This window comes from Primulina eburnea, chromosome 13, assembly GCF_022965805.1.
Source record: "Primulina eburnea isolate SZY01 chromosome 13, ASM2296580v1, whole genome shotgun sequence".
Classification (NCBI taxonomy): domain Eukaryota; kingdom Viridiplantae; phylum Streptophyta; class Magnoliopsida; order Lamiales; family Gesneriaceae; genus Primulina; species Primulina eburnea.
Window position 1 is genome coordinate 34,448,503 of NC_133113.1, and position 25,375 is coordinate 34,473,877.

General features: G+C 36.0%; 4 protein-coding genes across 10 annotated transcripts; 1 reads left to right on the plus strand and 3 right to left on the minus strand.

Annotated features, from left to right (window-relative positions):
• The first annotated feature begins 109 nt into the window (after nucleotides 1-109).
• LOC140808880 (65-kDa microtubule-associated protein 6-like) lies at nucleotides 110-6,996 on the plus strand. Of its 6 annotated transcripts, none has more exons than XM_073166204.1 (13): nucleotides 110-296; nucleotides 657-795; nucleotides 1,452-1,655; nucleotides 2,618-2,881; nucleotides 3,733-3,948; nucleotides 4,021-4,176; nucleotides 4,264-4,423; nucleotides 4,504-4,655; nucleotides 4,773-4,860; nucleotides 4,946-5,019; nucleotides 5,119-5,193; nucleotides 5,939-6,287; nucleotides 6,646-6,996. In XM_073166204.1, exons 2-12 carry the CDS (start codon nucleotides 721-723, stop codon nucleotides 6,269-6,271), a joined length of 1,797 nt encoding a protein of 598 aa, XP_073022305.1. In that variant the 5' UTR covers nucleotides 110-296; nucleotides 657-720; the 3' UTR covers nucleotides 6,272-6,287; nucleotides 6,646-6,996. The 6 variants fall into 6 exon arrangements, with proteins under 6 accessions (XP_073022305.1, XP_073022310.1, XP_073022308.1 ...); XM_073166209.1 differs by having other exon boundaries at nucleotides 112-296; nucleotides 668-795; XM_073166207.1 differs by having other exon boundaries at nucleotides 292-432; nucleotides 661-795.
• Nucleotides 6,997-7,968: 972 nt separating this feature from the next.
• On the minus strand, nucleotides 7,969-11,938 carry LOC140808890 (protein BASIC PENTACYSTEINE2-like). Of its 2 annotated transcripts, none has more exons than XM_073166229.1 (2): nucleotides 8,252-11,812; nucleotides 7,969-8,146 (listed from the first exon to the last, which is right to left on the minus strand). In XM_073166229.1, the coding sequence occupies exon 1, from the start codon at nucleotides 10,899-10,901 to the stop codon at nucleotides 10,062-10,064; it is 840 nt and encodes a 279-aa protein (XP_073022330.1). In that variant the 5' UTR covers nucleotides 10,902-11,812; the 3' UTR covers nucleotides 7,969-8,146; nucleotides 8,252-10,061. The 2 variants fall into 2 exon arrangements, with proteins under 2 accessions (XP_073022330.1, XP_073022329.1); XM_073166228.1 differs by lacking the exon at nucleotides 7,969-8,146 and adding an exon at nucleotides 11,819-11,938 and having other exon boundaries at nucleotides 9,668-10,903.
• Nucleotides 11,939-12,417: 479 nt separating this feature from the next.
• Nucleotides 12,418-15,195, minus strand: LOC140810763 (PHD finger protein MALE STERILITY 1). The gene is made up of 3 exons (XM_073168647.1): nucleotides 14,901-15,195; nucleotides 14,068-14,293; nucleotides 12,418-13,846 (listed from the first exon to the last, which is right to left on the minus strand). Exons 1-3 carry the CDS (start codon nucleotides 15,193-15,195, stop codon nucleotides 12,454-12,456), a joined length of 1,914 nt encoding a protein of 637 aa, XP_073024748.1. The 3' UTR covers nucleotides 12,418-12,453.
• A 1,976-nt stretch (nucleotides 15,196-17,171) lies between these two features.
• On the minus strand, nucleotides 17,172-20,831 carry LOC140808970 (serine/threonine-protein kinase BRI1-like 2). The gene has a single exon (XM_073166388.1). The coding sequence runs from the start codon at nucleotides 20,632-20,634 to the stop codon at nucleotides 17,266-17,268; it is 3,369 nt and encodes a 1,122-aa protein (XP_073022489.1). The 5' UTR covers nucleotides 20,635-20,831; the 3' UTR covers nucleotides 17,172-17,265.
• Nucleotides 20,832-25,375: the final 4,544 nt, after the last annotated feature.

Here is a 25,375-nt window from a genome sequence, read left to right on the forward strand (position 1 = left end):
GAATAACGTACGGGAAATTTGAATATCAACAATTACTATCCCATGAGTATCTCCTCTATAATAAAAATATTCTGCAATAAATACACAGGGAGTCACTGAGTAAACCATGGAGGCTAAAAAAGAATGGACAAGTATTCTTAATCTGCGTAGATCCACCTGCATTGCTCCATTTCAGCCCCACCCCACCTCAAGAAAGAAAACCCTCATTTGGCTAAACCTTTTCTCTAATCCATTTTAACCTGTGGAAGGACCAAATTTACCGCTAAACAGTGGGTAGCTGTTGGCTGCATCATTGGGTTGGTGCCTCCCTCTTTTCTTGTATTATACGTATAGAATTTTTGGCTCTCTCTCTACTATACCTAATTTTTCTTGGCCCATTTGTTTCTTTTAAAAAGAACATAAACAAAGGATTCTCAGAAAATTAAAAGGCAAGTTGTTGTCAATTAAGGGTTGGTTGTTGTGTGTCTATCTGCATTGAAAAGAACTGTTTTTGTGTGGAGGAAAGGAAGCTGCTACTGCTGAGTTTCTTTGAAAAGAAAAATTTTGTTGTAGCTGTGAATTTTTGAGGTGTTTTTTTGTGTGTTGTTTTCTTGAGAAGTGTGATGCTTAAAAGCCTTGCATTTTTGTTGGATTCGTCTTTCTCCTTTGTTCTGCAGTGAGTTGAAAGAGAAACAAAAAAGAAACGGAAAGAGAAAAGGGTCAATTAATTGAGTGGAAATAATGCTAGCTCTTGGGAGTACTTGCAGCAGCATCCGTACGAGCAACAATTGCAATGCTTTAGTCAAAGAACTTCAGGTCTCTTCTCTTTTCTTTTCTTTACAAAGTTTGTATCTTTGACACAATGATTTCTCTCTCTTCTGAAAATTTACAATATTTGTGCGCATCAGTTTTCTCGAGCATTCTTCAGGGTTTTGTGTCAGTTTCTTTGGAATGTTGGAACTTGGTTACTTCGGATTTTCTAATTGAAGCGGGTTCTTGCGAAAAATCGAAGTAAAAATCCATTTTTAAAATTTTAATTAGGTGGATAAGGCTCGAGGTTTCTAAAAAAATTCGTTTCTCGTGATTTTAAGAATTTGCTGTTTGGCAAGTGTGTGTGTGTGTGTGTGTTTTTTTTTTTAAAAAGTTTCCATTTAACTCAACTTCAATGGAGCCTAATTGAAAACGAGCATTTGAATTTTCTCTGACTTTCAGTTATGTTTAAGTAACGCTGCCTATAAATAACCCTGCAGTGGTTGAAGTTCAAGTGGGATTCTCGCAAAAAATGAAAAAAAATGTTTATTTATGTTTGTTCTAATTACATATAGGAAGTATGATTCTTTAAGAAAATGGGCGTTAGCCAGTATATGTTGGAGCCAACATCGATATGAGAAAAACTGTAAATTATAGTACTGCCTTAGCATTTTGGTCTCACGTTGAGTGGTATTTTCTGAGATTACTCAACCAATGAGCAGCAAATATGGGCTGAAATTGGTGAAACTGAAGCTGATAAAGATCGCATGTTGTTGGAGCTTGAGCGGGAATGCTTGGAAATCTACCGAAGAAAGGTTGAGGACGCTGCAAAAGAGAAGGCCTGCCTTCATCAAAGTATTGCTGCTAAAGAAGCGGAGGTTGCCATGCTTATGGCGGCCCTTGGAGAAATTTATATGAACTCGCCGGTAATGAAGTGTCATTAGAACTATACAATCCTCCTTTTCCTGTTCCAATTGGATATTTTTTAGAATTAATTAAATCTTCAACTTTGTGTTTTTCCCCTGCTTGTATGTTATCATAATCAGAACAAGTTAATTAAGAATTAAGAAATTATGCGAGAACGGTTTGGTCTAGTGGCAAGAACTTAGAACTCTCAGTCACACGACCCCAATGTTCATTTGAGCCCTAAATTGTTCCATGATTGGTTTATGCTTCTCTAATATGTCAGGTTGGTGATTCACCACGATGTATAAACAGTATTTTTGTTGCGATTTTGAAGAAAGGTTTCTCACATCTATTGAATGTGTTGTGAGGCGTGAAAAATGAAAGCTTCAAGAAACATATAACAAAAGCAAAATGACAGGAAATTAAGTGATGTTCAATGATTAAGTTTCTGGAAATTTAGAATAATTCAGCTGAGAAAATTGACCCCTTAAAAAGCATAAAATTCTCGTTAAAAATGATGTGCAAAGAGAATATCAGTGTTTATTGAGACACTATTCACGGGTAGCTGGTTATTTGTCATAGCAATTTAATTTTGTTGGACAAGTTTAGAGAATGTCCTGTGAAATATAGTATATTGTTTTTGTGTATCAATAAAAAAATACAGGAAACATTTAAAAAACTTATCTGCATCTGTGTCTGGTTTATCAATCTTTCTGTATTTTTCATATATCTGATGGAGATCAAAGTAATTTTAAATGTTTGCTGGGTAATGTTTGTATATGTTTTTGGATGCACGTAATGTACCATTGTATCTAAGTTCATCTGTTTGTGCTAACGTCTTTTCTGAAAAGATATGCTGGGAGAGGTCAGCAGAGAGTATAGAATATGGTGTCATCATTAATCACGACTGTTAAGTTCAATGATCTTTTGTATAGGGGTTACCTCATATTGTTCATTAACTTACTAATTGTGAATGCTACAGATCCAGTCCGAGAAAAAATCAAAATCGTTGAAATTACGACTGGCTTCTGTCACACCAATTGTAGAGGACCTGAAGCTTAAGAAAGATGAAAGAACGAAACAATTTGCAGATATTAAGGCACAAATCGAGAAGATCACGAATGAGATTTCAGGATATGGTCATCTTGTCTGTGCTTCAACTTCATTGGATCTGGAAGAACAAGATTTGTCACTGAGAAAGTTCACGGAATACCAATCACGTCTCCGTGTTCTACAGAAAGATAAGGTATGCAAATTGTCTCAGGAACTTGTAGTCAGTTCGAAATGGTACATATTTACTGTTCCTCCATATTCTCCGTGCTCTTGATTGATGACATTAGTGCCAATCCAGAATTTGCTTAGGTCCATTTTGTACGATTATCCTTTTCATTACCATGCTATACTTGATTCAGTGATATCAACTTGAATCTTCTTGGAGAAAGAATGAGCTGGCAAAGTAAGAATCAGTTCCTCGTCCTAAGATACATGCCACTGGACATCTTTCCAACAGCAAACTGATGTCTCTTTTGCCCTGAAAAATTAAGCATTACCACATGCTAGTGTCTTGCATCCACTATGTTTCTTACAGTATTAGAACCATTCAACTTGGCTACATTGGGGTCTACAAACTATGCCAAACCGGCACGTGGGGTGGACTCCTTCTTTTATTATATAGTCTAGGTTCAAATATATAGCCTTGTACTTTCTCATTTGTAACTATGACTCTAAACTAGTTGATTCCTCTTCATGTTATCATTTTCCTCTTGTGTGGCTTTTCATGTCATTCTTGGTTGTTGGTCATGAACAGATTTTCCCTTGACTCCCTGCACTGAGGAATGTGTGGTGGACTGGCTCCTACTTGAGCAACAACTTCAATGAATGATGTTATTATATAAGTAAAAGATCGATTGGCATATATTCTTTTTTGATCTGATAGCTTGAGTTATGCCTATTTGAATTACTTATCTGATGGAATATTGTGCTACTATGAGAGAGATTTAAAATGCTTGGTATCGGTTGCTAGAGTTTGGTACAGGCTAATATTGATTGTATTAGACTTCTAGAACTCACTTTTTACATTTTGAAAATGATTTGCAGTCTGAACGCCTTCAAAAAGTCATGGATTATGTGAATGAGGTCCATACTTTGAGCAGTGTACTAGGTTTGGATTTCGGCAAAACAGTGAGCGATATTCATCCTAGTTTGCCTGAATCTAGCCTGGAACAGGCCACAAATATCAGTGACAGCACATTAGAGGGTCTTGATCAGGCTATCTCGAGGTTGAAAACAGAGAGAAAAATTCGATATCAGAAGGTATCTTTTACCTCTAATAAATAGCTGTAAATTCCCATTTTCCCTTTCATTGAAACCTATGGTCTGCTGCAGCTGAAAGATGTAGCTGGATCTCTCTTCGAACTCTGGAAATTAATGGACACAAAACATGAAGAGAAGGTCCACTTCTTGAAGATTACTTTGATTCTCAATCTGTCAGAATCTGAAATTGTGCAAGCTGGTGCTCTTACAGTGGAGATAGTTGAACAGGTATTTAAACAAGATCATTCCCCACGGTTTGCAGCCTTCCCTTTTTAAGTGAATCTAGATCGGGAAATGTAATGTTATCATGGGCAGGCATTGGCAGAGGTTGAGAGACTCAATAAGCTGAAAGCTAGCAGGCTGAAGGAACTTGTCCTGAAGAAGAGGTTGGAACTTGAAGATATTTGCCTTAAAGTTCATATTCAACCTGATGCAAGTACTGCTGCTGATAAAACTAATGCTTTGATAGACTCAGGTAGATAACACCATCACCAAGAAGTACTCCCTGTATTGGATTGTTTGCGAGGTACTGATTGGAATCCATATTTATTGCAGGTTTGGTGGATCCAAGTGAAATATTAACTAACATCGAAACCCAAATTTGTAAAGCCAAAGATGAAGCTTTAACTCGCATGGAAATAATGGAAAAAATTGAAAGATGGCTTTCTGCTTGTGATGAAGAAAATTGGCTTGAAGATTATATCCGAGTAAGCTAAAAATGATGGTTTTAATCTAGAAAGTGTGGTTTGATGAGAATAGGATGTGAAGGAAATGTTTTTCCTATGCCTTACGCGCATATTTGTAATTATGGTCTGATTTATCAGGATGAGAATCGTTACAGTGCTGGGAGAGGTGCACACATAAATCTAAAACGTGCGGAGCGAGCAAGAATTATGATAAGTAAAATACCAGGTACTTCATTAGAGACTATAAGGAAATTGTGTGTTTCTTGATAAAGCTGGTTATGTATCTGGAGGTAACAAGCTGTGATTTTCAGCTATGGTTGAAAACCTGGTTAGACATACGCTGGCATGGGAGGATGAGAAGCATAAACAGTTTCTCTATGATGGGGTTTGTTTTCCAAAAGTTTTCATTAGCAATTTCAAGTTTTTATCCTTCTATATGATTTGAGTTATTGGCTCTTTTGTTTTTCGTGTCATTTGCCTTCAGGTTCGTTTGGTATCAATACTGGAGGATTACAAACTGACTAGAATACAGAAGGAAGAGGAGAAAAAGCGTGCCAGGGTAAACTAATTTAAATGATCTGACTAAAGTTTTTTTTTATGGCGTGTTTGGTAGTATAGAATGAAGTGGGAATGAAAGGACATTTCCACTCGTTTCTATTATTTTGTTTGATATAACTTGTGGAATGACAACACCCATTGCAATGAGAATGGTTATTCCCATAAACACAGGAATAGACATTATCATTATGTTGGGTGGGTTTACCTATTCTCATTATCCTAAGTTTATTTACACACACACACACACACACATATATATATTTGATAAAAATATTTACAATAATAATAAAGAAAATCAATAAAAAATTATATTTTAATTATAAATAAATATTGAAAATATTAATGAATTAATATTAATAACAAAAAATATTAATCTTAAAAATAAAATAATAATAATAACATTTAATAATAATATATAAATAAATATAATAATAATAATTACCATTTGATAATAATAATGGCAACAACAAAGATAATAATAAATTGAATAAGATCAAGATGATGATGATAGTAATGGGAAATAAATACGGAATTATTATTATCTAAATATGATTTAGTCACTATAAATAATTATATTATTTTAATTTCTATTTTTTCTGACCTTAGTGTTTATATAGTAAGATGTCCTTTATACAACAGACAAATACACAATGGCGCAGAATATGTGACCATGCCAATTGTATGTACAGTTGGTAAAAATTACCATGATTATCTTGTGCCTCTGAGATATGAAATTTTCTGTTCAGGATCATAAAAAACTCCAAAATATTCTACTTACGGAGAAAGAAGCGATGTATGGTTCTAAGCCAAGTCCTAGAAGAAGCAACAGCTTTAAGACTACAAATGGGTACCAAGCATATGGAAATGGATCTGTGACCCCTTCACCCCGTCGGAACTCTGTTGGCTGTGCAACTCCGGATGTCCATACTCCACGTTCTCATTATGGCCGTCAAAAAGGTTATTTCAAAGAAATGAGAAGACTTTCAACTGCTCCTCTAAACTTTGTGGGAATTCCCAAAGAAGATACAATGTCATTTTCATCTGTTTACGGATCAGAGCCAGAGTCCCCCCAAAGCTAAAAGTAGAATTGAAGTGGTATATTTTTTCCTTGTTATATTTTATTTGCCTCTACTCCACTATTGATGTTTCTGCTCAAAAATGAGATTTAATTTGCTGTCTTGAGAGATTGTATTGTCTATCCAGCTACTTTCAACCATTTCAAATAAAATAAAGAAACTGTTTTGAACCAGCCATGGATTTGTTGAAAAGAAAAAAAGAATTGTTTCAACTTTGCGCACACTTATGATACTCTGGTTTCTGAAGTTTCCGCAAATTCGATTCAAGGGTCCCAGTTTCTCTCAACTGTCTCTGTTTTACATAAATAGTTTTATGCTGCAAGTTGTTTTGCTATCCACTTTTGATATATTTCAGATTTTAACACGCACTTCTGCAGATGCTATGTTGACAGGACCAGCTAAAGGTTGTGAATATAGGTGGATTTATGCTGTACCAGCTTCTTCCAAACATGTTTTAGCAGTAGGCAGTGTCAACTGACATTTAGACAATCCTGCTACTCAACGATGGATTGAGGTACCTGTAACCCGATGTTGGAAGCCCTACACGTCCTTGTATTTCGTTCATCTTGGTAGAGATAGACAAATGCAAATACTATTTTCAAGTGGAGTTCTTAGCGTTTGACTCGATCTATTACTTTCTAGTTTACGTTTGTTTTGTATATATTGCTACCATGACGATTATATCAGTTGACATGATTTGTTGTGTAAGTTTTAGAGCTCTTATGCATATGATTGAATGTGTTGTGGTTTGTGAGAATCCACTAACTAGTTGAAAGTTCCCTGTTTTTTATATTTTTAAATTCGAGCTCAAGCTCAAACTTTATTCAGAATTAATTTGTACACAGGTTTTTTTGCATTAGAATTTGATTCATCCGGTGTGATCAAGCTTTATCAAATAAAGACTCCTGCTCATGAGCTTGATAACAAGTGTGCTTACACACACATTATATTAAAACTCGCAAGTTATGGAATAAAATAGTTCAATCTTTAATCCAGAATTAAAAAATATATGAACATGTTGGAACGATCCGAGTTCAACAGTTCGAATGAGAGCATCTTAATTTCGCTTGCCAATATGTTTGCCACCTTAATAGCACTATAACTAAGTGCCGATCCTGACAAAGAGTTTGTTAACAATGAATTTTCCATTTCTTGGTTAATCTGTTATGATTCCATTGTGTGGAAATACGTCGGATTTTGCAGACTGATACATTAAGAAATAAGAAGCTTACACGCAACATACATGTTTACCAAACAAAAAAGAGTAGACTTGGAAAATCGCGGTAACATTGCCTTTGATGTGCCAGCAAGGTGATTGCTCTTTCAAGATTCAAACTTCGATTACTAGCTGGTGCTAATGCATTTGATACATTTTATTACACTGTGGTGGAAGAGGGCCCTTCAATAAAGGATTAATCTTGATATGGTCTTGATCATGATGAAGGCTGTGATGCCTCTTGCGCCTTGTTCCGAAACAAACTCGTTCCTCCTGCAATTTAACATCAGAGATGCAACTTACTGAAAATTGGATGCTAGCTAGATGGAGTTATCAAAGCTGTGATAAAATTTCACATGGATTTTTGTTTTGCTCGTAAAAGAGTTTTGCAACCTTTTTAGGATGCTTGTGTTTAGAACAAGGGCCATAACTATTCCCATGTGATCAATATAGCTAGTTCATGTAAATAAGAAAGAGGCGCCCACTTTTATGAAAGAAGAGTGAGGCAATGGGCAGTTCACCGGTCTGTCCTGGTGCGGATCAGGTTCAATTGGATGCTCAATAGGCCATAACCCGAAGCAGCTCTTTTCTTTGTTTATTCCCAAGTCTGTACCAGAATCTGCGGTATCCTCCACCATTGCATCCATGTTTTTTTTGTCCCCCTATGTACATATTCAGCCACAAAATTGTCAAGAGACTGGACATGTATACAGATATATTTGCCATTTCAAAATCATTTAGATGGTAGAAGGCAAAGAGAATATTACACAATCTTCTTTGCTTGGAAAACCCACGTATGTAAGTGACATCAGGTTACACCAAACTCCCTGTATCCTCTGCAAAACAAATAAGGTTAAAGAGAATGAAATGAACTGAAATGCATACACGTAGCAGATATTAAGAATGGAAACAAAGCTAGAAGGGCCTGTGATATATCGTGAGTAGGAAAGGTAGATTTGGCATGATGGGATTTCTCCAAACAGTGAAAAGAGATTAAAGATTCTCACCACTTGGCTCCATATAGCAACACTTTTCCTTTAGATAAATGAAACCAAAGTTTGAATTTTCATTCTTTAATCATTAATGGGTCCATGTTTATGAAATAGCGTAGCTTTTACTTTCACCCGCCGAGTTTGAAAATAGAGACAAATGTCCCACTTTTCGTTTTGCTTTCTTGGTTTTTGCAGAAGCTGCAGTGAGAGATGGACATGGCATCAAAGAAAAGCGTGGAAGACTGGTGAAAGCCAGAAGGCGGCTTTTCGACGCTTTACTATTTAGGATCATTTTCGCTAGCTGCTAACCACAATCCATCTTTAAAAAAAAACAGAACAGTAAAAAAGAGGAATATAGGCAGTGGTTTTTGTTTTTTAGAACTAAGACATTATCATTAAACAGCAAATTTCGATGTACATAATTCGTAATAAACAAAGGAATCACATGGAAAAAGATCAAATATCTTCGAATCTGTAAGTTACGTCAAACTAGTTTATGCACCACTCGGTTTGCGTTCATTGGACATTGATGTATTGTAATTGCATGTAGGCCAGAGCAGAGACTGCAGGGATGTGCTTCGCTGTCGGTGGATCAACTTGTGAGTTAAATTCTTAAAAGTTCGTTAGCCTATCTATAGAAAAGGGTCGGCCGGTTTTCCCGAAATATGCCAAAATCAACAGGCTTTCCCTTTTACATGCAATGAGGTGACAGAATTTAAAGTGCGTGCATAAATGAAAATTTTCACTAGATTAAAGTTGATTGCTTCTTGCAGAAGTACCATGAACGGTACAAGAATCGTGTAGGTGAATGGAATTTATCCATTTAACTGTCAAATATCAGTGACCGACAACCACTAGCTAACTAGAAGTAGTCATTTAAACTTGAGATTTACGTACCAACAAAAAAAAAAAAAAACCCTTGAAAGTTGACAGTAAAATGATAAATTAAAGATTCGGAAAGTTTGATTTCGTATTATTTCATTGATATTTAGACAAGCATTCGGTTAGATTTTTAAGAACTTGGAAAATCCAGATCTCCATTCTCTCTCTTGTTATATGGAAAATGTCGGGCTATGCTTTAAGCAGTTGCTTTGGACATTCTTGCAATCAAGGCAAATCAACATATTGTGAGAAGAAACTTTAAGTTTCCACTTCAGCAGTTGCAGGAATTAAGACATTGCACGAGCAAGGTACTGGAAACATCCTTAGAGGGAAGCTTCACTTCATCATTATTGACTTATAGTTGATTAATACAAAACTACTCGTTAAAACAGCGGTCACGAAATATTAGCATGAAAAAGAAAAACTGTATTATCAAAATCTGTCCATTAACCAGAATAGAAGAAAGATTTCAGAATCCTATTCTCAACGGCCAGAAAATGTTGCTAGCCAATGAAACAAATCAAACGAGAACTCATTAACAGCTTTACCAGGCCCAAATGTCTAAATTTTAAGCATCAAGCAAGTATGCGAAAATTCAAGAACTCGAAGAACGGAGCAAACCCCTGCCACCGGCCACCGAATATATACAGTGAAAACATAACTGATGCGGTGTCAACCCAGTTGTGGCTAACAGAAAATAAGTCTATCTGATTGTTACGAACTTGTTGGTACCGTGTTTTGCCCAGTAAGTCCTCAGGTCAATCGAGTTAGAGAAATCATAGCCTTCGGATGCAAGTTTTTCCAAGACTTTTTTGAAAGCACCCTGGCTCATCTTTCGTCCAGCGATTCTCGCCCCTCGCCTTTTGGTGCTCATAGGCAAGGGATACATGGATATAGTCATTGTGCAACAAGCTGACTGCCAACCCCCAAACCCCCACCGATAGCATTGCTGGGGAGTACCCGTACACGAGCAAACAGGAATTGGTATGCCAGAAATGTCAAAATCAACTCCATTTATCACAACGTCCATGTTCTTCTTCAAAGTTTTTGCACGATGAACAGAGGATTTAGCATGTTCCTTTGGCACAGGACCTTTTTTGGGCTTCTTTGATTTCAAAGTTTTTGGGGCCGCAGCTGCTCTCTTTTTTGCAGGAACATGTCCCTTCTTGACACTTGGCTCTTCCATGTTCGACTCAGTATCTTTTGTTGGATCAGATTGGTGGGGTGCTGGCATGGCATGATAAGTCCCAGAAGTTTCAGCAAGAACAGGGTTAAAAGTGTTTGTCGGGAACATATGCAAGAACTTCTCGCGATGGTTTATCCAACTATCTCGAACATAGTCCATGTGCGTGGCAGGAAGTTCTGCAGAAACACGATCGCGGGGATGGTAGGTGCCATTAGGTGAAACCATTAAAGGGTTATCATGTCCTGACAGGAAAGGTTTCGTATGTCGATCCACCATAGAAGACATGAGCTGGAGACCAAGATGCCCTTTAAAGGAAGGTTCATAATAACCCCAATTTCGCAAGCTGTCTTCATCCATTACTACAGAATCAAATCAAATAACACCTCATGCATTAAATCCCCACATAAAGCCATTCAACATCTTATTCTTGGCACAAAAGATCACGATATGATAACCAGAAAACTCAAAGAAATCCATGAAGCACCCACATTCAGCTAATGAATCAATATAAGTCCTTATGTAGCTGAAGACAGCAAATTGCTCAAACGATGAAGTGAAAAACTGCATAACTAACTACGGCATTTGGCCGGTTTTTATCTTAGAAATGATTCAGGATTTTTAATCTACATTTTCCAAGAATAGTTTATACTCAAGTCTGACGGGAACCATGACGACGAAAACCATAACATCACATTGAGATGCTTAGTGTTGAGCAATTAACATTAGAACCAGTGTACATAAATTCAACTCTGAACGATTCCAGTTCTAAAGCAAAAAATCAATTGTTACATAAAATTCATGCACAATTCAAGTGAATGCAACACCGATCGAAAGTCACGATCACCCACCAACAAAACCCACAATTTCACAATCCAAAACACCAACAAGATCCGGACAATTTCGAAATCACAGCAAATAGACGACAAAGTTTCCAACTAAAACCCAAACGAGAGACACCAAAATCAACGAAAAATCAAACAAATCTTGAAATTGAAAATCTCATAAACAATCTATTCAAAATCCACGAACATTCAAAAATACAAAGATTCTCAACAAAAGCCTCAATCTTTGGACATGTTGAGCCGATTCCGAAAATTCAGACCAAAGAGATCTGAAAGAAACAAAATCAGAATACAAATTGCATGCCAAAACATAAATCCCAAAAAAGAAATCAGCTTTCTGGATGGATGACTCGAGATTATAGAGCAGAGCCCGTATGACAAATTTTCCAGTCCAATCCAATATAAAAAGAGAGAGAGAGGAGAGAGACTCACTTGTTCAGGTAAAACGCCCCTTTATTTTTTCCTTAAGGTGGAGAGAGGAGAGAGATTTCAAAGAGAGAAACGAAGAGGTGAGAGATGATGGAGAGACATGGGTGGGTAGGAGTAGGACCCTGACCCGAAGAGACAGACCAATCGTTTTTTTTTTAATTTATTTTTGATTAAATAATTTAAAAATAATAGGAAAAATTGTCAGACATCATGAGCTGTAAGATCATCAATATGAGTTGGTCGAATCCAAATAAAAGATGAAGAAATTTGAAATTTATATGAGATGATTTTACGAGTCGTATTTTGTGAGACGAATCTTTATTTGGATAATATATGAAAAAGTATTACTTTTTATGCTAACAGTATTACTTTTTATTGTGAATATGAGTAGTGTTGATTCATCTCACAGATTGTGATCCGTACGACGATCTCACTTAAAACCTACTCATAAAAAGATTAGCGTATGATCGCATAAGCAACCATGTTTACCAATAAAACCAATGAAAAATGAAGGAATAAAACAAACCATTTTTATTTATGTAATTTATGTTTTCTAAATAGTACAAACTTTTAGGAATACTCACCCAAATATGTAGCAATCTTTGCATATAAATATGCAACAAAAAAGATAAATATGGTTAAGGTAAGGAGGGGAAGCGCAATATGTCTTGCTCACATATGTTGCATAGATATATGTTTGGAATTTCTTGATAATTTGGGATTTGAACACAACGAGTGTGTTGCCAAACTTGACATATATCACAGGATACCATTCTTTCACCGTCGTCGTCTTTAGTTCCACAAGGACAATCCACCACTAAATCTCTCTTCATCCATCCTTGGTAGATCCCATCATAATTAGTCACTCCTAGGATGCCCTCGAATGCTATCTTACTACCAGCTGTGACTTTCTTGAACACCAGATCCGATCCTTTTGGACTGATGTTTATCATTGATTGCGCGACGAAGTATCGTAATCCCAGATAAATTTCTCGGAATGTCTTCTCGACTTGAAACTTTAGATCGTCGAAAGTGGCACTGTGATTCAACTCGAAGCATTCATATGGTGTTATCGACTCCTTTTCTATGTCTGACAAAGTCTTGTATTTGTGCTTATGGTCATGAGCTAAGATCATCACCGTGCAATAGACCTTCTGTTTTGTGGTTTCATCTTCTGATGATGTGTAGCCGCGATAATCCTTAAGAAAGTATTTTGTGTCTAGTATGATTCTTGATGCCAATGGAATAGTAGCTAATGTCCCATTGGTTGTGATTATTGACTCGTCTTCTTTAAGGATGTTTTTGTACATGTAGAAGATGTCCCTCATGATTTGGGCCCAACTAATCTTATTTTGAGGCTTCAATTTTGCGTCAATGAATGGGGAACCATCTTGTTTAGGAAACGCTCGGGAGACATCTTCCAGACAGTACTCTAAAACCTTGGTAACTGGATTCAGGCAACGCCGTACAAAATACTTCCCCACGATGTGGTTTCCTAAGGACTTGAGCACGAAATCTAGCAACCCCGTGTCACCGATATACGTGCGCGCCACGTCTCGTAAATGTTGCCTAGAAACCCACCTAAATTCAGCCCTTTTCAAGGCCTCGACCACCACATGAATGGCCATTTCCACCCGTTTAGGTGACCACCGACACGATGAATCCGACATTATTCCGGGATAGTTAGAATCCTTGCTGCTCTCTCTGGGAAATCTAGACTTTATCTCGATCATGAAATTGAATAGATCGCCTAGTGTGGCAAGGGAATGTCCCGATAAAACCTGATATCGTGCCAAGATAATTTTGGTCTCGGTTTTACAAGATTCGACGCCGAGAATCTGAGCAAGTAAGCTGAGGGGAATGCTTCGGATTTCTTTTAGAGCATTTTGATACATTTCTTGAGTAACTCCAAAGGTCCCACGCCCATATTTGTAGCCCCAACGACCAAACCATGTCTTATTATAGGCCACTGTGTGAAGCAGTCTTAGATCCATGCCTTTCTTCTGCGCCGCATCTTTTAAACTCACTTTCCTACAAGTTACAACATTAAACAAAATCTTTAAAAGATTAGTGTATCTTGGTAATATATAGGCGTGTCTGGTTAAAAACGAATCAAATGTAAATAATTAAATTAAAAATGGAAACACGTAAAATGCATGTAAGATTGTAAACCGCATATAGCTACAAAAAATATTGCGAGTTTGCCTACTATTAATCATATAGCAAAACAAGTTTCGTCGAATCCTACGAACCTTGCACGTAGATTACAGGACAGACGATCCCAGAGTTCCAAGATTTGGTGACCGGGTACATCCGACCCGGTTTCTAACCCTTTAATGGACAGAAGATGCCCAAACCCGTTGGAATGGAACACGCCATGCATGCAATGGCTCTCCCCTTGTAATTCAATTATATCTGTATCCTTCGATGGCAGCACAAAATGATACTTCTTATTGCAAATCATATGATGTCCCCAGCCTGATCTAAATTTAAAAAATTATCGTTATTCACTAAATATTAATTCAATAACGAGTACAAAATAATAATAAATAAATAAATAAAAAGAAATTGAAGATTAAACCAGAAACGCACCTAACAATTAAGACGTCATAAATGCTAAACTTCTATTTTGTAACATATAGCTCCTGAGTCCTGCCTAAAACTTAATATACTTTTCTTAATGAAAATATGGGGAAAAAGATAGAGAGAGACTGTGTGTGAGTCTACTCGCTGTTGTCATCCATGTAAATCTTGATTAATTTAGTCCATCTTGTACACATTCCGACCTAGTAAACATTGAGTTGTGAAGATGAATCGAATGAAGTATGTTTGATCTAAAAAAATCCGAATATTGCATGACTTTGCATATATTCGAGGCACCTATTTCTGAAAATATATAGAAGCATGAATGCACCATGATTAACATACACAAATGAATGCAAACTTACGATGGGTTGGGTCCATGTGGAATGAATAGTTATTGAAGGTAAACATTTAAATCTTTTTTTATGACTTCTAGAATTTAAACTTCATCCCTAATTTCTGGATCCAGTCCCACTATAAAACGTTTGCAATACTACTCTACCTATGTATTGACAGTGCTTGCAATGAAGCTCGATTGATAACTCAACAGGCTCTTCAACAACAAACAGAAACAGATGTAACAAGGGATGCCGGCGAACTTCGAGTTGAAATGACCAGCTCGCTCTCCCTCCGCACACACCACTCTCAAATTGCCCAAATTTCAAAAGGGCTCTCACATTTTCATGAAATGAACCATTAAATTCGGCCGGATACCCTCTTTCACCGAACATCTTGAATTTGAAAACCCTTTCCTCTCTCTTCCTTCTCTTGAATCCACTTAAGTCTGATTGAGACATTTTTTTAATCAAACATAAGATGCAACACAAAAGATTTAAAGAGTCCTGATATATCTTATATATATGTATGTGTGTTGCTTGGTCACACATATGGTGCAAGGAATTATACAAAGAAATAACGATAGAATCGGGTTATCAAATGTGTCACTTTCCATGCATGAGCTGTAGAAAAAAGCGGTGAGTGGGAAATATTTTAGGGTTACGTGTGTTAATTAAAAGTGCCATGCATCTGATCATGGGGGTGGTATTTGTGATTTAAATTCATCATATCCCGCAGTTTTTGAGAGACCTTTTTGTTAAGAGGGTTTATAGTAATGTAATGTTTCTTGGCCAACTACCGAAGTTTTAGACTGTATATTAATTCGATTTCTATTATCTAGGTTTCGGCACATTGTGTGTATATATATTATAACATCGTGAAACTCAATTCAAACAACTCTCGCATCCGACACCTATACATGTCGGCATTTTGTCTGTCTCGCATTTCGAGAGGCTGTTCTAGCAGTTAGCACTTTTCCATATTAATTAGTAATTTGAGTGGCAATCATTCACGCCATAAGCGGCAGACCTACCTAAACACGATGATGTAAAATGGGTTATATTAGCAAATATTCCATATTTATTGTTGCTTAAAAAATGGTTTTTAGCATTTTAAATAGCTCTGATAAATCCAACATGGCTTAGGCCCTACATGATAAATTATTTTGATGAAATCATTGCAGGTTGCTATTAAATCCCGATAAACATCACATGCATAAGTTGCGTATTACCTCCTTTTGTTAACAAGATATTTTCATTTTTACTTGACCTCGAAAAATTATATTATAAACCAACCATTTCGAATGTGTATTTTCGAGTTTCTTGTTACATATGTATTTATATGGTATACCTCTCCGTATATTGGGAAAGAATTTGATCGATTCTGATAATAAAATTTGGGAAATTAATGTAGGCATGATTCTGAGTTGTGGTCCTGCAGGATTTCTTCAGAGTCGGAAGCCATGACTATCAAAGGACTATTAGAGAAGCCAAAGTGGCGAGTTTCATGCATAATCAAAGCTGATGTAGGCATCAACGTAGACGCTGCACTCTATTGGAGTCGGAGTCTCGGCCTGAGCTGCTGTTGCCGTCTGCCTTGTTTCAGACATTATCTTAAAATCTTATGAAATTCCTTGGAAAGGAATCGGTACACAGTTTTCCATGATCACATGGTAATTTCCAAATTATATTAATGTATTACGTGTGAAATTGACTTATCATAAAAGAGTGAAAAACTTGTCTTTGGAGTGAAAAGTTTGTAATTCTCGATGGTTCATCTTTCTTTTTGACCTATTCTTTGCTTCAGAGCTTAATTTCCGAAAAGCTTATATATCCATTAAAGATGAAATCAGGACATAATTTGCATTGAATTGATATTTTTTTACTAAAATTTCAAAATTAACCCAAATATTTTACTGAAATCCAAAACCATTAATCCAAACTACATGTCAAAATTGAACTTTTTATAGTGAAAAAATTGGACCATTTTAAAAACGTTTAAGCATGTATTTTCTTGGAAAAAATGGCCCAATTCAAAGTCCATTTAAAAGTTATCAACAATGTCGACATTGCAATGAGAATGGGGGCCCTCTGATCGAAGCCCGAAAGAAATTACTTTATTTTTTTTTCCGAGCACCACATTGCTTTTGAAGTATGCCATTCATTTTGTATCAAAATTTTCAATGGAATAATATGTTATTATATTACATATATGATATATACACACACAGACAAATAAAATTATGACTCGAAAGTATCTCGCACCGGATAAACCTAACTGACCCGAACACAAAAGTCGCGGAAACTTTACATTTTATGACTTAAACTGTCGCGAATTCCTTTGAAAACTTTGAACAAAAAATCGTCGCAAAATGTTCAACAGCTTTGCATGACATACATTACTCGCCACAAACATTTAACTCTATATTTTTTAGTTGGGGAGGGATCGGTAGAATTAAACATCGAACTCGAAATTTGGTATCATCTTGATGCTAGATACCATCGGCATATTTTACAGTTCTGAGGTTTAATTCAAGCACTGTTGCCCATTAACTCTCTCAACATGGCCACGACTTGCAACATATTAGGCCGTTTGGATGGGAAATCATCGACACATTGCATTGTTATCTCCAAATACTTCACCATCTCCTTAACTTCTTCAACCTCGGATTCTTCACTACCTTTGGTGACGGATAGCAATTCCGTATCTACAACCTCCATGCCTTTCCCCTCTCTCGCCTTAGTTTTCACCCACCCCACCAAATTTGTGTCACCAAAATCCTCCTTATCAGTTGGCCTTTTCCCTGTCAGAAGTTCCAAAAGTATGACTCCGAATGAATAAACGTCCCCCTTTGCTGTGCAACGGAAGCTCTGGTAGTACTCTGGGGGAACATATCCAGGCGTCCCGGCTAGCGTGCTGACGCTTAAATGCGTGTCGAGAGCGCTTATAAGCCTTGCCATTCCGAAATCCGACACCCTTGCCTCCATTTCATGGTCTAGTAGAACGTTGCTCGATTTCATATCCCGATGAATGATGTGAGGAATGCAATTGTGGTGAAGGAAACATAGCCCTTTGGCTGCACCTCTGGCAATCTTTTTCCTCTCATCCCAAGTTAGAATCCTTTTTTGACCATTTCTTGGCCTCCCATGAAGCATTTCCTCAAGGCTTCCATATTCCATGAATTCATATACTAGAAGCCGTTCTTCGCCGATTTTGCAGTACCCCAAAAGTGGGACAAGATTTTTGTGTTTGATCTTGCCTAGTGTCTCCATTTCGGCCATGAATTCCCTGTCCCCTTGACAGCTTAACCGTATGAGTTTCTTAATGGCTACACTTGATCCATCCTTCAATGTAGCTTTGAAAACTTCACCGAATCCTCCAGACCCGATTAGGCTAGCGGCTGAGAATCCATTTGTAGCCTCAATCAGCTGTGAGAATTTGAGTTTCCTCAGTTCCCTCTGAAAAGTTGCAACATTGATACTCAGTGGCTCTTTCTCCTTCTCAATTTTCCATGTCGTGGCGGCATGCGACGCTTGTAAACTACCTAGCATTCTGGCTCCCTCGGCCTCCTTGCGCCTTGTACGAATCGCTATTGCCCACACGATCAATATGCAGACAGAAGCGAGTGATATAAGGATTCCCATTACCATGCTGTTAGCCCAAGAGACGCCGGCAGATTTATGTCTTTTTTCACCATTTCCTGTTGGATTCTCGGAAGGCTGGTTGTCGTTGTATTGGCACTCGGGTAATGGAACCCCACATAGACCTGGATTATTTGCATACTGAGTTGCTGGAAGTGTACTTAGCTGCCCTCTCGATGGGATTTGCCCAGTTAACTCATTGTTGGAGAGATCGATTTGTACCAAGAAAGAAAGATTTGAAAATGAGTCGGGGATGTGCCCTTGAAGTCTGTTATATGATGCATCAAACACTCCAATATTCTTGAGCTGCCCTAGAGAATCCGGTATTTCTCCTGATAATTGGTTGTGGGACAAAACAAGAACTTGCAAGGCTATCATTTCACCGAATCCATCTGGGATCTTTCCTCTGAGCTGATTATAAGAAAGATCGAGATATTCCACTGTCTGGTACCGAGTGAAAAGACTCAAAACTGGACCAGAATACAACCTAGTAAAGTCACAACTTCTCAATGATGGAACCTGTAGCAGTCTCTCAGGACGAATTCCTGAGAATTCGAGCAATCCTCCAACTCCTCTACACGAGTTCCCTACATTTCGCACAAACACGAGTGTGTTTCCTGAGAGGATTCCACTTAATGCCTTTGCTCCAATCTGCCTGCCAAGTCGAGGTGGGATTTCACCGCCTAGCTGATTACTGTTAAGATCTAGCCAAACTAAGCTGCTACAATTTGCTAACTCTCTCGGGATCTGACCAGTCAAGCTATTGTTTGCAAGTTGTAAAACAGCTAGCCTTGATAAAAACCCAAATTCTCGTGGAATCTCACCGCTGAGTTCATTGCTAGTGAGGGATATCCATTCTATATTAGCACAGTCGAACAATTCAGTTGGGATCTTGCCACTTAAACGGTTGTTGTTCAATATCAGATTCTTGAGTTTCTTGCATTTTCCCAACTCTGCCGGTACATCTCCTTCTAAGCTGTTGTACCAGGCAATCAGCTGCTCAAGATTCTCAAGACTCCCGAGCTCTTTAGGCACTGATCCATTAAGGTAATTTATGCTAAAATCAATGATCTTTAGTTGTGAACACAGAGATAAATGAGGTGGGATTTGTCCGAGAAGTGAATTATCTGGTGCTCTCAGCTCTTCGAGGGAGGCAGCTCCGGGACATAAATCCGGTGGAATATTCCCAGAAAGCAGGTTGGAGCTGAAATCAACTACTCTTAATTTCTTGCAAAATGAAATGGATGAGGGAAATTCTCCAGAGATCATATTGTTGCTGAGTAATAGAACCTCCAGAGATCCTAAAGTCTGAAGTATTGAATCAGGGAACGATCCGGTTAAGTTGTTATTGGAAAGATCGAGAACTTGAAGCCAAGAACATGATGAAAATGATGTAGGGATCGATCCAGTAATGTTGTTGTTTGAAAGTTTAAGTTCCAAAAGTGAGTTACATATACCACCCAATTCGCTTGAGACCCAGCCTGTGAGATGATTGTGAGAAAGATCAAGCCTTTGTAAGTTCTTGAGAGAACCAAAAGCTGAAGGGATTTCACCGTTGAGTGAATTGTCGGTCAAAATAAACTCATTAAGGTTCGTGCAATTCGAAAATGAGGATGGAAGGGAACCCAAGATTTGGTTTCCGGACCAGTCAAGACTCAACAAAGAGTTGCAGCTTTCGATTTTCAAGCCAGCAATCGAGCCTGTGATGTTGTTATATGACAGATCGAGAAACTGCAACTTATCAATGTGCAAGAACAGATTTTCGGGCAAGAAACCAGTTATATTATTGAAAGCAAGATTCACATATTCAAGATTAGGACAATTTGCGAAGAAATTTTCAGGAATATGGCCTAAAACACCAGCAAAAGACAACTCAAGTTGCTTCAAACCATAAGGGAGTTTGACCAGCGACGTGGTAGCATTTATAGACAGAGAATTAGCAGAAAGGTTAAGTGAGGTCAACATTTCTAATATAGAAAAGGGATAGAAAGAAACTTGGCCAAGGAGTGAGGACTGAGCAAGATCAACAGCTGACACTCTCCCAAGAGTGCAAGCGATCCCATGCCATTTACATGGATCTTTATTAACTTGCCAATCTACAAGAACCCCATGAGGATCCTTTTGAATCATCTTCTTGAAAGATAAAAGAGCCGAAGCATCGGTTTTAATCGACGTGTACGGTGCTTGTTCTCCTGCCATAGCCATAACAAGAAACACCATAAAAGAAAGAATTCTTTGAATGATCATGCTTACCTCCATTGATGGAGTTGAGCCAATATCCAAAATGGAGATTTTTAGAGTGTGTGTAAATGTGTGCCTGTGAGAAATAGTGGTGAATATGATGATAATAATGATGATACAATTCCTTTGTGCATAGGGGCAGAATGAACTTTACAAAAAGGGTTCCTTCCTTGTTATGCGTGTGATTTTATATGGAGAAAAAGGAGGGAACGTGGAATGGAATGTGAAACAATAAGAAATAATAGGAGGACTTGTAATCAATTCTTGGAGGGGTAAAAGGTTAAGGAAAAATTAGATTTAAAATGTTTTATGAATTTTTTAATAATCCCATATTATATATTGCACTGAATCTTCAAGTGGTCTGTAAATTAAGTTTAGTGAAATTGTAAGAGAAGCTTTCATTTCCAGGTGATGTATGGAATAAATAGAAGCAGAACTGACTGACAAAAAGGTAACTTAGAATTGCAGTTTGAACTCTTTCAGGCAGACCTGATTTCTCAGCCATTTAATAATGTAAAAAATAATTTCAAAAAATATATTTTAAAATTCATAAAGACTAGTAATGTTTGAAATTTTTCCAAAAATGTGTAAAAATTGAAATTTTTATTATTATTTTTTAACAAAAGGCCTTTTTCCGTGGCTTGGTTTGAACTAAATATCAAGGACATTGAGAAATTAAATTTTGATGCATGAATTGGTCAAAGATATAGGACAGGTCCACAGACAAAGTATATCTAAAAAGAAAAATTAATAAAACCACAAGCGTGAAAATGAAACAGGATTGTCCGTCTATATCGTAGATATTAGTTTTTTCCGTCTCAGTCGTACATGCATGAGTTATTAATTACTTAAATAAGTAACTTTGTTGTATAATACCAGATCAACTTATATGTATCATTCATATATGTGCGACATGTTAATTAATATATATAATTATTATTCAGACGAGTTTTTCACACAAATCATGATCATTATGATTTATGTGACTAACGTGATTTATAAGCTATTGTGTTAGTATAATATATTTATATATAAAAATATTGTTTATGATATTTTTTTCACATTTTCATATTGATTTATTTCCACAAAGTAAGTGCAAAAATGAACTCCCTTGTCACATCTCACATTGTGGATCCAAGGCTTTTTGTAACATCAACTCCAAAAGAAACTTCAAAAGAATAGAATGAACAATCTTTTCCCAATTTATATAATTGACAAAAATTTGTGTGAGACGGTCTCACGGATCGTATTTTTAAGACGGATCTATTATTTGGATCATCCATGAAAAGTATTACTTTTTATGCTAAGAGTATTACTTTTTATTGTGAATATCGGTAGGGTTGACTCGTCTCACATATTAAGATCTGTAAGACGGTCTCACATGAGACTCGCTCTTTATAATTATACCATTCTAATAATCATCTTTTATCGCACTAATCTATCCCCCAAACTTGCAATGATCGACCACATAAATTATAGATCCATCCTTTTCTATTGTACACGATAAAAAAAAAATTAGAACCCAACTTTTCTATACGACTCATAAAAAATATTCTGACTTATATTTTACTCGTCGACTTAAATTATATTTAAAATATTGTCGATACATCGATATTATTTGGAAAAATGGTGAGGATCTAAAAAATGGGGCGTTGATTGTGGGAGAAACTTTGAAAACTTTGGATCAGGTGCTTTCTCAAAGTCATGCCTTAGGGGAATAATTTAACTATAGGGGGTATTATGTAGGACCATATATTAAAATGGAGTAGGGGTGAATATAATGATTTGACATTGTTAATTAATTTTTTTACAATATACATAATAATTAATCAATATTTTTTAATGATCGCAATTGTAAAGATGAAAGTGGATTAAAAGACGGGAAGGCCCACAAAAAAATAATTAATCGATTATCTCTAGCAAGTAGTGGTTAAAGGTATTGGGCATAATGATGCTCCCATTTCCAGCAACTGTGTATATTCCCCCTTTATCGTGGTTCGCAGGCTGGAGTCTCGTTGGAAAATATTAAACTTTATTTGTTACAGAATACGGCACCACCATTTTTTTATTTTCCTTGTTAAAAAATGAAAAAAAAATTCTTTTGGGTTAAAATTGTCATGTATTAAAACGATATTATGAGACAATTTTAAACTATAACATCATCGGTTTATATGTCAAAACAAGTTAACGACACAAACCGGACTACAATCCACCATAACTCATCATTAGGTATGAGTTGGGACCAGATCAGTCAGATGGATCTAACTCATTTTGACATCTTTAATTCTGAGATACAGTATCTTCACAGGACCGTGCCTATTAAGAGACAAATTAGTCTAATGAATTAAGATCATCTCTTTTTTGGGGCCTAAATTTTTTTAAAAAAAATTATTATATATAATACTAGTTACTAGATATCTCAAAACCAAGTATTTATTAAATGGAACTTGCTTAGTCTGTTATCGATTTATTCTCCAATCTTCCCCAATATTCATATGTAGACAAGCCTTAATCGACTCCAGTCATTGCGTCGTCTCTAGATTTGATTGAAAGAACCGTGAGGAGCTGTAAGTCTATTTTTTTGTATGTGCTTTGTTCGGACTTCTAATTTTTTATTGTAGTTTTTTACTTTCTTCGGGGCTTTATATGGTATATATAATCTACGCTTTTTGACTGAAATTTTGGTAGATGTAATGCTTATTCGGCTTTCAAATGCTCATATTGCTTATAAAATCTTGTTGACTGTTCCGGTCACAGTAGCAAGTGCAGAGCTAAGTTTCTCAAAGATAAAGCTCATCAAAACTTTTCTCTGATCAACCATGTCACGAGAAAGATCGAATGGATTGGATATGTTATCGATTGAGAAAGAAATTGTTGAACAACTTGATTATACATACTTTATTAGTATTTTTAACTCTAAAACTGTTAGGCGAGTTGTTTTTTAGTGATCGTTTGGACATGTTTGATATTTTTATTCTTTTAGTTTTTTATATTGTCTTTGACGTATTGATTAAATTTGAAAAATTACTATGGAGCTAAAAAAAAAATATGAACACATATTATGATTCAGAGACATCTTTTAAAAGTTAGACTCAAGTCCAAATATTGTTAGGATACCTTGTATCTTCATTTTAAATGAACAAGTTCTATTTAAAGCGTGTCACGAAATTCAATGTATCGTATATGACAATAGAGAAAATGAATATATTTGACTATATTAACAATATTGGATAATATATTTGACAATGTTGAATTTGGAGATTTATTTTTTAAAAACTAAATAATAATTAACAACTTACTAAACAAGTAAGATAAAGTCTATCTTGGGAAGAAAAAAAATCAGACTTTTGGCAAAATGGAGTTTAAAAAATACAATCCCATGTGTGCAACCATGGGTTCTCAGCTTCACCGGGTTCATTTCGGAAAATAAAATTGTGATTTTACAATTAAAAAAACCTGTTTTTTTTTCCCACACTTTAAAAATTAAACATTTGTTTGAATATTTTCATTACAGTACAGCTTCGTTCGGAATTAAAAATCCTTTTTACGCTACAATTCATGTAACATTCTGATCATATTCCAATTTCCAACCTAAAGAACCAAATAGAATGATTAAGCTCCACATTATCCAAGAGAAACAAATACACGCATACAGTAAAGAGGATATATATGGAGGAAATTGGTATTGGAGTCAAATCATTCAGTTGCATTAGTCTACTCTAATATCATGTAAAATCAATTTGCCTATAATTACCCAAAAAACATGGATAAAAAAAAGTTAGTCACGCCCATAGTAATTATCAGGGTCAAACAAACTTTTGGTAACCAAAGAAAGCAGTCAGAATTTGTTTAAATTAGAAAAGACATATAGATTCAAAGAAAATGGGATGTTTGAGGGTACCCAATCCAATAATCGAATGTTTTGAAAAATTTGAAAAAAAATGTGTTGAATTTGTTTAGGCACGCCTTGGGGACATGGCAGGTCACAGCCCCACGACAAGCAAATTTGGTGATGTAAATGATTGGCGATGACCCGGATAAGAATATTTATGACCTTTTGAGTCGTCTCAGTGTTCTTGCGGTCAACTGCTAAAATAATTTCATCCATTTTTAAATAATTTTTTTTGAATTATATATTTCAAAATTTCGATACAATTTTTACTAGAATGATTGAGAGTGAAATTGCGCTTCGACACATCCAAGATTGCGTGATGAGCATTCTAGTTGAGTGAATTACACAAACCCTACTTTATATTAATTTCATATTCAAAATATCCTTGAAATAATTTTACAAAATTAAAATCTAATATTTATTATCTCTTAAATATTATTAGGTATTATTTTTGAAACTAGAAATAACTTAATTTGATTTATCAAACATTTTAATTTAATATCATATTATAAATTATTTTGAACTATACCCACAACTGAATTAGTCCATTTTGACTTAAATTTATCTAGTAAAAATTAAATTATATTAACTTTATTGATTAAATAAATGGTCATCTAAAGAAAAGAAAACATAAAACTCTTGTGAAATTGATGGGTTACAGAATATTAACGATATTGATTTTGATGATAAGAAAACTTATTATTGTATTGTTGATTTATTTCATTAAGTATGCAGTTGATATGTGTTAATTTGGAAGTGAAATATTGCTGAATTATATTTCAGCACAACTTAGTTTCATGCGAGCTGAAATATTTTGATGATATCTCATAGATCGATGATGTAAATGATCAGACTACAAAACAATAA

Bases quoted from the DNA above. Each gene is read 5' to 3' on its own strand.
- LOC140808890 (XM_073166229.1), bottom strand. From the start codon at position 10,901: ATGGATGAAGACAGCTTGCGAAATTGGGGTTATTATGAACCTTCCTTT.
- LOC140810763 (XM_073168647.1), bottom strand. From the start codon at position 15,195: ATGTCTCAATCAGACTTAAGTGGATTCAAGAGAAGGAAGAGAGAGGAA. The intron at 14,294-14,900 runs GTAGAGTAGTAT...AATTTAGATCAG, and splicing joins CAAGCACTGTCAATACATAG to GCTGGGGACATCATATGATT. The intron at 13,847-14,067 runs GTTCGTAGGATT...TGTAACTTGTAG, and splicing joins TCCTGTAATCTACGTGCAAG to GAAAGTGAGTTTAAAAGATG.
- LOC140808970 (XM_073166388.1), bottom strand. From the start codon at position 20,634: ATGGAGGTAAGCATGATCATTCAAAGAATTCTTTCTTTTATGGTGTTT.
- LOC140808880 (XM_073166204.1), top strand. From the start codon at position 721: ATGCTAGCTCTTGGGAGTACTTGCAGCAGCATCCGTACGAGCAACAAT. The intron at 4,861-4,945 runs GTACTTCATTAG...TGTGATTTTCAG, and splicing joins TATGATAAGTAAAATACCAG to CTATGGTTGAAAACCTGGTT. The intron at 5,020-5,118 runs GTTTGTTTTCCA...ATTTGCCTTCAG, and splicing joins AACAGTTTCTCTATGATGGG to GTTCGTTTGGTATCAATACT.